Source organism: Caloenas nicobarica, chromosome Z, assembly GCF_036013445.1.
Source record: "Caloenas nicobarica isolate bCalNic1 chromosome Z, bCalNic1.hap1, whole genome shotgun sequence".
NCBI classification, from domain to species: Eukaryota; Metazoa; Chordata; class Aves; order Columbiformes; family Columbidae; genus Caloenas; species Caloenas nicobarica.
In genome coordinates, this window is record NC_088284.1 from 31,389,493 (window position 1) to 31,401,924 (window position 12,432).

General features: G+C 41.0%; 1 protein-coding gene across 5 annotated transcripts in view; it reads right to left on the minus strand.

Moving 5' to 3' along the window:
* Positions 1-4,551: 4,551 nt before the first annotated feature.
* Positions 4,552-12,432, minus strand: part of GRAMD2B (GRAM domain containing 2B) — a 33,243-nt gene continuing 25,362 nt past the window's right edge. For 2 of the 5 annotated variants that reach the window (XM_065655968.1, XM_065655972.1), the window contains exons 10-14: positions 12,048-12,170; positions 11,774-11,861; positions 11,275-11,376; positions 9,390-9,483; positions 4,552-5,789 (exon numbers count right to left, since the gene is read on the minus strand). In XM_065655968.1, the coding sequence (XP_065512040.1) occupies positions 5,748-5,789; positions 9,390-9,483; positions 11,275-11,376; positions 11,774-11,861; positions 12,048-12,170 (449 nt within the window). In that variant the 3' untranslated portion in view covers positions 4,552-5,747. The remainder of the gene's footprint in view (positions 5,790-9,389; positions 9,484-11,274; positions 11,377-11,773; positions 11,862-12,047; positions 12,171-12,432) is intronic. The other 3 variants (XM_065655970.1, XM_065655969.1, XM_065655971.1) reach the window with 3 other exon arrangements.

A 12,432-nucleotide genomic window follows, 5' to 3' on the forward strand; every position in this document is an offset into this window, starting at 1 on the left:
GGAAGGAGCCCTTATCTATCTGTAGACAGTGAGAACAGCTATTTTAATTTTGTACTTGACAGCACATTGCAATGATTTTCCTTTAATCTCCTGCTAAGCACCGCTAAAATGCCTACCTCGTGGAAAATTACCTTATCAATACCATTAAGTGAGAACAACAGTTGAAAAGGCCTTTATTGTACAGTCCAAACCACCTGCATTGCCAAAGACTAATGAGTCCTTGTTATGAAGCTTGGTATAGAATGCCACACCTCCAGAATAGGATGCACTTACTACATGATCATGCATCATGACATGAGCTTGCTGTTATGTAAAACCTGGGAAAAGATATCTTTTCAACTTCAAGTACATAATGAACCTTTAAGGAGTATACAAATGAACTTAGTACAGAAGTTGGCAAGGCAGGAAGGTCACATACGCAATAAAATACGTGGGCACAGGCTCCACACACAATAGACAAAAGAAAAAAAAAAATGGGAGAGGAAAAAAGATATCTAGACTGAATTCAGAGAGGCTGGCAGTTAGTGAGCCTAGCCAGTATGAAATGTATATGGAGGGCAATAATTTCTAGGACACTCTTTTCGAGGAGCTAATTTCCAAGTTTTTTGGCACAGACGTCTACTTAGTAAACAGACATCCAACTCAGGGTGGTTCCCCCATTCACCAACAGCTGGAAAGGTGCTTGGACCTTCCGGGAGAGGGAAGATTTTTGGTGCAAATACTGCCCATTGTGGGGATTCATGAAAAGCATTTGTAACTTCAATAGGGGATAGCTGGAATATTCTTTTACTCTTCGTATTAGAAACATGAGCTCGGGGAAGGCTTTGCCAACACATGATTTCCTTGAACTCAGGGTCTTCTTGCTAGGATGTGGCAGCCTGAACACTTGTTTGTGAATTATGATAGAGATAATACCAGGTGTAGAAGAAAGACAAAAGCTGCTGATTTATTATACCAGTCCTGCTAGTATCCTCTCAGAGGACTTTTCTAATCAGTTCCTTCTTGGGATCATCTCCTTTGAGGGTCCTACCAGCTGTGGGTGTAGACGAGGGCTCCTAACCATGCTGCTGTAAGGATGTACACTTAGTCACACAAATAATTTTAAATTTAGTCTAAGCTGAATAGGCACAGTATCGCTGGACAGTTTGACTAAATGGAAACTTGAGTGTCAGTAGAAGACATCAGGAGGAAAAACAGAAGGTCTAAAAACCAACTATGTATGTAGCAGTGAAATGCCTATATTTTGGACTGGAATAGTAACAGGCATCATAACATTGGGTGAAGCTCAAGGAATAAACTTGTCATAAGTGCTGCTTAGTGCATGTAGATTGTTTTATTGTATGCATTTGACTGTTTTTGTTGTTAAAATCTAGGAAGGCTACTGATAAACAGGAAATAAGAGAACTTTAAATGAAATTTACTGGCCTATATGTTGTTGTGACTGTTCGCTGAACAATAGACTATCATGAAGCTCTATGACCACAAAATTGTATTACACTGATTTTGCAACCTAAGAAAGCAAAAGACCCCATCCCTTCTGTAAAGTCTCATTACATGTAATCATGTTTAACAGGAAGCTCCATGGCGTTCAAACCATAAACCTGGAAGTGTCAAATGAGATTAGTCAGTTTTCCCACTTGAGCAAATTTGCATGTCAGGCTCGGATAGTCTCGCCAGGCAAACTGAAAGCAAGTGCTGGCAAAATCCTTTCGAACAACATTATTCCTCTGCTGTTTAAAAAAGCACACGCACAGGCACTGAGCACAAAAGAAACGGTTTGCTCAGTTTTCTGTTTCAATAGCCAGCTTTTTCATGATTCTTACTGCATGTCACACCTGCTTTGTAAATGCAGAATCTCCTATGTTCTTGGGAGTAACACCTCAGCTGCTGCTGAACCAGCTGAGGAATAGCCCGCAAAGGCCTGGTTAGCAGCAACCCAGACATTTATTTAACGTTCGTCAGCTGACTATGAGCTAGAAACTTATTTATGCTTATAAATATCTCAAGGGTGGGTGTCAAGAGATTGGGACCAGGCTCCTTTCAGTGGTGCCCACTGATAGGATGAGGGGCAACGGGCACAGACTCAAGCATAGGGGGTTCCATCTGAATATGAGGAGAAACATCTTTACTTTGAGGGTGCCAGAGCACTGGAACAGGCTGCCCAGAGAGGTTGTGGAGTCTCCTTCTCTGGAGACATTCAAAACCCACCAGGACTCATTCCTCTGCGATCTGCTCTGGGTGAACCTGCTTTACCAGGTGGGTTGGACTAGATGATCTCCAGAGGTCCCTTCCAACCCCAGCCATTCTGTGACTCTGTGATATGGAAGAAGGGAGAAATGGAAAGGACTCTTGGTCTTGCCAACAGCCTTAAGATAGATGAGTTCCCAAACATCACAAAATCATACCTATAATATACTTCCTTGTTTGCCCACCCCTCCACACCCCCCACCTTGAAACTATTTGGTACACATTCATACCAGCAAGGTGGAAAACAACACTTTAAATGAGTCTCGCCACACCAGGATGAAAGGCCTCCACTTGCTGCATATTGGCCCAATGTATTGGCCAAATGGCCCAATGGCAATTGGGCCCATTGGCCCAATGGATAAGTTTGGTCACGTGTATGACTCTTACTCACAACCACCAAAGTGATTTGGGAGCTTCCTCAAAATTCATTTTCTGAGAAAGAAAATAAAGCACTTTTTTTTTTTTTTTTTTTAAACTCTCTCAGAATAAGCACTCACACGAACTGTAGATGGTTAGGCTAAGACTGTTAAGTAAAAACAATTGAGTCACCAACTCACCAGCTACAACTAGAAAAAAGCATTAGTGATGTGCCCCTGTTGCCTTCCATACATCTGCAGTTTCAAAGCATCTTGCCAGAAACTGAACTACTAGATCCTTCACAGCTGGCAGAACCCAGTTGTTTTTCCAGCCTCTGTGCTGTAAGGGACAACAGACAGACAAAATTTAAATTTGAAAAACAGAACCAACAAGAAATAAGAAAAACTGGCTTTTAAAATCAGATTTCCAGGCAGCCTGTGCAGCACATTATAGGAAAAGTTACTAACACTGTGTGCTAAGCGTTTGCTGCAGATCGCCAGCTTCCTTAAAGTTGCACATCTTTCCCACTTTGTTCTGCAAACTAGCACGTCACCTTTGCCAGACAGCAAAATGCTTCCTTGTGGCCTTTGTTCACACTACCCACTGCAGATTCTGGGAGGAAAAGCCCCCTCGCTCTTTGCCTGGCTCCCACCCTTGCAGGAAGAAGGTTTTTCTTGCTCGTCACTGCTGCTGTTACTTCCCTCCCCTTAAATCGCCAGACTGTATTGCAGGATAGAAAACTGCTGCGCTCACACGTCTGAACTTCGCCCTCACAAGGTCTTGTGTGCCCTGCATCTCCCAGTTTGGATGTACCACAGAACCAGATGCTGCCCCATTGTACAGACTTCTGGACAGCACAGCATCCTCGAGACACCCTCCTCCTCCTCCTCTCAGAAAACGAGGAGCGAGGGTACCAGGTGAAGAGCAGAGAAGAGGTGGCCACACTGAATTGCATCAGGGACCTGATGTGACCACAGAGTCACATGTGCCACGTGCCACTTCTTTCTTTGGAGGGTAATTTACTTCTCCTCTGCCTGAAAGACGCTGTTGCACCTCTGTCCAGACTCACCTCCCTCAGCATGCTGCTGCACCGGGCTACAGGCCATGCATCCACTTCTGATTACTCATTTACTCTGGTAATTACTCTGTTCACTTATCGCTAGTGATAAGGGTTTAGCCAGCCTGCTCTACGTAAGGCATGTGCTCAATATTATTGCTCTCCCCTTGTTTTCCTACAGCAAAGCATGTCCTTGCTGATGTAATGGAGTAACAGGCTAACTCAGTTGAGCTGCTGGGTATGATCAGGTTTCCTTGAAGTTCCTTTGATAAAGGTGACTTGTGGCATCAATTTTTAAACCATAAACAGAACTACAGACTTACGTTACTGCTACAGAATCAAAGTGAGTGAAGTAGAGAACAAGGGAGAGGATGAGGCCAAAGTCCAAAATGTTGCATAACTGTGGAAAGAGTACAGAAAATGATGGAAAAATAAGAAAAAATAACTTATTTCAATAGTTTTCTTGTGAAACCAAGTATTAAAATAATCTCACAATAGCTGAGGAAGAAAAGGCAGAGGCTGCAACAGGTAGCTTGGAAACTTGAGCCAGGAAGGCACATTAGAGAGCACATCGGGCTCTCTCAGCTGCCTGAACATTACAACACTCATCCATCATCCTTTGAGGACTGATCACCAGAGAAAAAACTAATATTTCCTCAAAATTCTGGGGTCCAAATTTGCTCCTCCTGTTGCAATCAAGGAAGACCCCAAGTACAGCTAAGTAAAAGGAAGCACGTCAGGAATATGCAGTTCCTAAACCTTTGTGTTGGGTACCAGGTTTTGTGCAAACTTTGTACTGTGACGTGTAAGCCTCCTCAGATCATGAACTAAATCATTGACTAAAACTGATGGATGGAATTGGGTTCATCCAAATTATAGTACTGAGTTGCTTGTTTCAAAAAGGTTTATTTAAACAAAGTAGGTACATTTCACAGAAATGGTTATAAAATGCATAGCATATTATAAACAATACTGTTACTTTACAGATACTAGTTGTTATTATGTTAAATATTGCTTTTTTAAAACTAACCAGAAATGAGAAAGCTAAAATCCCCATATAGCCCATCTTAGGCACTGTGAAAGCAATAGTATGATATAACAAAGGAGTCCACTTTTTCATTCATTCTACTGATTGATTGCTGCATTATTAATTCGCAAGTTCCCATTATATGGAAATATCTGGTCTCTGGAGTCACATACCAAGACAAGACTTCCATCAACTTGAACACAAATTGTGCCTCCTCAGCCAACCAAAACTCCATGCAACTCCAAGGAAAGGTGACTGAGGGCCTTCACATCAATTAACTTAATGGACAGAGACCATATGAGTGGATAAAAAACCTAGCAGTTCTAAGTTGTGCAGACATGTTGCCCTTACTGCTATTCATAAGCAACTTGATTGTAAGTTGGTGAGTCCATTCATATTTCAAGCTTGGCTTCAGTGGAAATTGAATGCCCAGTAGAAACAGATCTTACCCTCAGTGGTGATGCAATGCCACAAAAAGTGGAATTGAGCCTTTTTACAGCACCTGAGAACTGAGCACAACTCAAACATTCAGAACTTCGCATAACTAAATCCAGAAGTGTCTGTTTTCTGATCTTTGGGATGCTAGGGCACGACGAAGTAAAAATGAAGAGCACAGCACCAATCCATATCCATAGCTGAGACAGATATCAGCTCATTCTCACAACACGAGTCATGACTGAAGTTCTTCCCATTTACACTTCAGCGACAACATGAAGAAAACAAATGCTGAGGTAAAAGGAGTTGCACCAGTTTTGCACTGCTGTAAAAGCAAGTCTAGAATCAAGCAAGCTATAAAATCCATTAATTCACACAAAACAGAGAAGGAAAAATCCCCTTATTTTCAAAACATATAGATACATATAGATCAAAAGAGATGTTTTCAAACATATAGACACATGCTCAAGAATAAACTGACTTTCTGCATTTTGACATGAGCTTTACAGTAGTTTAAGCTTGGCCTGGACTAAAGAAGCTTGAACTCTGGCCAGCAGAGCTCCTTTGGAACTGCTTCTCAAGAGAGAAGAACGAGGTCTGAAGAAGTGCAAGAACATCGACGTTTCATTCACCATCTTCAAGTAATTTTTGTAAGTTGTTCTGTATCTTAGAAAAAGAGAGAAAAATAATTGAGAGGCAGCGTTATACTGCATTTAAAACAAAAAAATCAAGACATACTCTTCAACATACTCTTTGTGTGCATAGTAATTCTGTCACAACTATTCACACCAATGACATTCATATTAAATGCTTTCTGCACTAGAGTCAAAGGAAACATCTGGATACAATCAGCCAGCAGCATATCTAGCTTCTGTATTATGAGTTACTCCTGCAGTTTCCTCCTGTAGATGCTCTCCTGTATTGGGTATGAGAAAATAAGACACAAAAAAAACCCTAGAGCTAGAAAGAAAGAGACAAGGAACCCAATTATTTTGAACTTGATCAAAATCGAGTAAAAGCCTCAAAGTTGCAGCTCCTAGGTTTAGGTGGATAATTCGAATATTTTTATCAGCTTCAGCTGACATATGCGCAGCAAAATAAGGTCTTCTAACCATTAGCAGACGTCACACTTGCCAGATTTAGCGTACTGATTGTGGGTTATCTTCCCTTAGTTGCACTGAAGGCAAAGCCAGCCAGTCACATCCTCAAGGATGACTTGCACAGACCTATTTTACATAGCCTATTTATCCACCTTTCTTCTCCTTGTCCTTAAAAATAGAGAGAGAGGAATATAGTGGGTCACGTCCCCTGGCACACGTGTTCGCTGCATCTTAGTAACTAGCAGTCACTGGCTACAGAAGTCATAGCTACTTTCAGGCTTTAGCTTGAAGAGTCATTGTACTTTCTGTTCAAGGATACGACTTCTTAAGCTTATCCCGTTATTTCTAGTCCAGATGCACAGGTTTTCCAAGAGATGCATTTTGAGTAAACAAAAACAGTAAGAAGCACCTAATTTTGTAAGATTCAGTTAACAAAGGAATTTCCTTTTAACAAGCTACATTAAAGTAAGGGAATCAGTAACATTAGGCCATGTTTTCCCTCCCTCAACTTAATGCTTTATCCTCTGATAGACATGGTGCATTTTAACAACCTGTTAAATACACTTAAATGCCAAAGCAAAATTCTGCTAAGCCATGGTAATTCCTTGGCTCCAAGTGTAAAGCAGAGCTTGCAAAAATCACAAGGTCACACTGAAAGAGTCATTGCAACATACTCTTGCACTGAACATTTTTAAACTGAAGAGTAGTTTTTAGTTTTCAACCTAGATAATTTCTGTGCTCTAGTTTACCATGCTGCAGTCACACTGGAAGCAAGGGGAGAGATGACAAGTTACACTGGAACTTTTATGCCTCCTTAGCAGCTGAAGCCAGCTGCAGCCAATTGCCAGCACTTTAAACCAAGGCATATGAAACAGTTAAGCAACTGCAGTAACTTTGCTCAGAGAACATAAAGCTCTTAGATTTCTACCGGGTTAGCAGTACAAGAGTAGGGTCAAACATCCTGTTCTAAACACTTCTCATCTAGATTAGAGAGGACTGGGATGTGGTGATGTGCGGCTGCAGGTGATGCTCATTTAGCTTGCATGCACAGCATAGATTGTGTCTTGAGTGATTGGCAAATACAATGTAAGACTTTAAGGGTCCAATCCTGTAGACAGTAACTGAAAAAAAGCACACAACTTAAGACTCTAATTCAGGACAGAGGGCCATTTCTCCAGGAACAGCTGAATGATCTGACCATCCAGCTGCCTTTTGCTGTGTCTCCAAGCAGAGACTATATAAGGGAGTGGGAAAGTGCCTCCTGCTGCTGCAAAGGGCAGCCTGGCTGGCTTCCCACTGAAAGGAAGTGAGGTCTCCCATGAACCATCTTGCCAGCCTGTTTCAGACAGCTGGAAAGCAGTAACCTCTTAAATTACCTAATTTGGCTAAAGATTCTATCGGGTAATCACCTGGTGAGCATTTTCCCCTTGTATTCATTATTATTATTATCCAGAGAACACAGACGCATTATGCTAGCATTACTCTAGACTTTCACAGTCAAGGGGGTGGAGATGTAGGGGAAGAAACCTCTTTTTGGCAGTCTTTGTAAAACCTATGCCACATAGGCAAACAGTGGTATTATATAATCCTAGCTTTATGCTATTTGAGAAACTTGGTCTGGGGAAAAAAAAAGGTGTTGAAAGACCTTGGCATACACTCAGTTTTAGAAACAGAGGCAAAAATATTGCACGTGACTTAAACACATCGGAATTCAAGTAACTTTTGTTTTTACTTCACTAATACTTTTTTCCATGCTTGGCCAGTATATGTGTTCCCAACACATAACATTACATACATCTGTACTGGGTGCAGGTGTCAAGGTTTGGGGGGGGCAGAGATGGGACAGGGGGCTGCAGGGGCAGCTGTTGTGTCCCTGTGCAGGACACAGCCATTCCAACAGACCCCAACGGACCCACCACAGGGCACAGCCAAGCGGTGAAGCCTCTGGGAGGGTGTATCCAAGAACAGTGAAAAACACCAAACAGAGAGGAGGAGAGTAAGAGGGTGAGAAACAACAGAAGGAACATCAAGGTCTGAGAAGGAGGAGGGGGAAAAGGTGCTCTGTGGCAGAGAAGATGTTCACACTGCAGACCATGGAGAACCCATGTCAGAGCAGGTGGGTATTTCCTGAAGAACCAGAGCCCTTAAATGAGCACATGTTGCAGCAAGGGGTAAATGGGAGAAGAAAGGATCAGAGGGAAAGTTGTCACGTACTGACTGTAAGCTCCATCCAGCTGCACTTGAGGGACAGAGAGTGGGGCGAGGAGTCAGAAACAGAGTGAAGTTGAGCCTGGGACAGGGGCAGGAAATGTTTTGATGTATTGTTTGTCCTTGTTTCTCACTAACCAAGCCTATTTTAACTGCCGCTATATTCAAGTGATTTTCCCCAAGCCAAGCCTGTTTTGCCTGCAACGGTAACTGGTAAGCAACCTCCCTACCTTTATCTTGACCCACAAGCTTTCTCATCCTGTTTTCTTCCTCTGCCCTGGTAGGAAGGGGGAGTGAGAGAGCAGCTGTGTGGGCATCTGACTGCTGGCCAAGGTTAGCCTACCACAACACCTAAAGTGGAAATAAGGTCTGCACACTCACTCTTGTTTTGCACAGGTTTCCAATTCAAGTCAGCAAGTGCAATTAGTTTTGCAATTAGAGAACGGTAAAAAGTAAAGTTCAGGTATAGGGAATTACACAACTGGTGCAGCAGCATTTGTGTTACTAAAGTGAATCAGGCAGATTCCAGATGTTTCATATGAAGAAGTTGACTACATATTAAAGGCAGCACTGTTTTTCTTAATCAAAAAATCAAAACTCAAAAGCCCCAGAAAAGTTCATCAAATAGTAATAATGGTTAAGTTCAGAATCCTTAGCCTTGATGGGAAAAAAAAAAAAAAAAAAAAAGAGATCTTACACACAGTAATCACCCCTGAAGTATCTAGTTTACTAGTATTTCTGGTTGTAAGCCTCAGCTCAAGGCAAAATATTTGCACATACCAATGCTCGCACTTGGGCTAATTTATAGTCCAAAAAGCAGTCCTTTGTCTAGGAAAACATGCCAGCTTCTGGTATCAAATCTGGGGGTAACTTGGCACTTTTCAAAATAACAGACTACAGCAATTCAGCAAGAACCTGATTAGTGTATCAGCATTTGCATTATATCATAAGAAGTTACCTTTTCCAATTTTATAAGATTAGCAGTTAACTCATCACAAAGGGCATCAGCATTAATTTGCAGACGAGATCCCAAGCCTTGGTGCACTGGATGTCTGTCAAACAGAATGAAGAAGTGTGACAGAAACAAAATAGGGGAAAACAGATCTGAGAGATACATGTAGATGGGAATACAGTGGTGACACTGTGAACTGTACTTGTTTACAGAAACAAAGGCCTAAGTCGTTTCTGCAGTCTTGGCTACATTCTTTATGTGGTCTTATTCTCCAGAACTTTGGATGGAAAACTTTACAGCTATTTCCACTGGAAGCAAGTTGAAAAGTTGCATTAATTCCTTATTCTGTGGCTTGGAGGACATAAAAAATCCAAAATCTTTGGCACTGGAGAATTGTACAATAGATCATCATGCATGTTGTACCATTTGGGATCAGAGCAACAGAAAATAGGACTTTCTTGTGTAAGAGTGCTTCAGAAGAGAAACACAGAGTCCTGCTAATAAAAACATGTCAAAAGTGGGAAAATAGCTTTTGACATCGCCTACTATTAGAGCTAGGTTTGCCCCTTTCCTTGCACTACTGGTAAAATAAAAATGCAAGCCTATTAGAGATAAAGAACCATTTTCTTCCTATTCCTTTTTTATCAACAACCTAGCTCAGTCTTCTGACACAAGCACAGAAGTCCTGCTGCCTTCCACAGAAGACAGCTGAGAGCAGCTGGATCCTATGCAGCACAGTCATTGTTCAGTATAACCTCAAGCACATTGTCAGAATGACCTGCTTGTCATGGAGAGGTCATCAAAGAAAGCTGAATTAACAAGCACACTTATTCAAGAGCTTGCTACAGGTCCGAAACACTTTTCAGGCAGTTTCACCCAGCCTGGGTACAGCTCTGTCTTGAATTTTATTTGCCCTGTTTTTCAGATGGTGCTTCTCCAGCTGTCAACAGTCCCACGCATACTGCATGTGGCTGCTCATTGTGCACTGACATTTATAAACAACTTTTGAAGCCATGTTTTTCAGAGCAGCTCAAAAAGAAATAACTTATAAGGAGAGAAGAGTTAATGCAAAATGTAATGCTAAATAAACTGATCAGTATTCTCAGCAGTATCTAGTTAACTGCCTTCTGTCCTAAGAGAGGAGCAGGAAGCTGATACAACCTCCAGTGGCATATTGCTGTGATGTATGCCCCTGCAATGCCTCTCCATTTGTTGTTTGCATATTTCCTATCCATGCAGCACGGAGATTAAAAAAAAAAATGCAGGGGCAGATGACATCCATGAATCTAGCTACAGAATGGGCTGTCTACGGAACGATGGCCCCTTTCCCTATATCCTCTTCAAATACACAAAGGACCTTCCCTTGGTGTGTCTCGATTTTTTTTTTTTTTTGCTTTGTTTTGTTTTGGTTTGCAGTGTGTTTTAAAAATTTGTTTTAGCAAGACAGGGTATCAGTTTCTAAAGAGAATATAGGCAGCCCAAAGCTTTAGAAAACATTATAAAAGCAAGTCAGACGTATTTGCCCAAAGATTATAAAGAACCTTCTTTCATCTTAGGCTAATCAAATGACATTAAGGCTGAAGACAGAAGTTATACCTTTTCTACAAAATCATTGCTCTGGAAAGGAATTGCTCAGTTCAGCAGTTTACGCTGAAGATACAGCTATTTGAAACATTCTCAAGGCAGTAGTACACCATAATATATCACATTTGTACTAAAAGTCTTAAACAGAAAGCGGTGAGATGAGGCTAGTACAGATACAAGAACTACAGGACATGAAAGTATCACAAAGGCACTATAGTATCTCAGTGGTTTCTGAAGAAAATAGGTGAGCATGATGGATACTGGAAAAAGATTTTAAACCCCCAAAATTTTACAAAGTGTATCTTACTCCTTAATATGTGAATCAAAGGATGTGATGGAAACAAGACGTTCCTCCAGGACATTGATTTTATATCTCATGTAGAAGGTAGAAAATATTAATATGCAAACACTGCAAGAAAGAAAAATAAGGTATGTCAGTTAATGGAAACTTTAGAGATACCTGACAAATTTAATGTTAAAAGCCTTGTTACTTGTACATGTTGAACAGTAAAGGTATCATTCTTAGAAACACCTCAGGAATACCCATCAGTGGTGTTAAGATAGTTATAAAAATCTCAGCCTTGAGTATAGCTTTGCTGAGTCACATGTAAAACAAACTTGCAAGTAGTTAAACTCTAAACATTCCTGAACCAAAAGGCTCTTTGCTTTTAAAAGTAAAAGGCCTGTTAAGTAAGCCTGCCCCAGCGTTTCTACTTCTGAAAAGCATAAAGGCCACAATTATTACTCTATGTAAGCATAAGAAAATCTTACTATTTTGAAAATCTTGGTATTAATTGCTAACTTACAGAATTGCGTAAAATATAAGTACATGGTTCAGAGATAAGAGCTTCTGGGACTTCACTTTGTGGAAGAACCTGAAGGTTTCAGAATGGCCTGCAAGGAAAAACATCAAATGTTACTTTTATCAAAGCAGACCATGGCACACAAATGGTGTTTCGAAGCATGCAAAAGATAATATGAACAGAGGGATAAACAAGAAAGAGATCTTCCAAATTACATGAACTGACGTAACTATGCAAACTTATGTCAACTAACTCCAGCTGAAGATCTGCTCCTTACCATTTAGAGGACTGTTTTGGGGTTTTCCATTGGGTCCACGTTTACTGTGTGCATCTGAACGGAGAGACTTTGCATCAGTCTTGGAAACTTTCAAGTGCGTCTGTGTCTCAACAACATGATAATCTGTCAAAAGCATGATTTTTAATAAAGCTGAACTATGAAGTCAAAGGAAGCTCTTGGTAGCTTAAGATAGTCAAGGAGCAGGGGAAGAGGAGGATTTTAAAAGGTGAATTTCTGGACAGAAAGCAGCAGTTGGTATAGTAGCCTTAAAACAGTTTGCACAGTAACTCCACATCATCACAAAATATAAAGAAGCACCTGGACTGGAAGAGGATGATCTATTCTGCACTTACATTTCCAGATCATTTGAAAGATGGCAACCTGT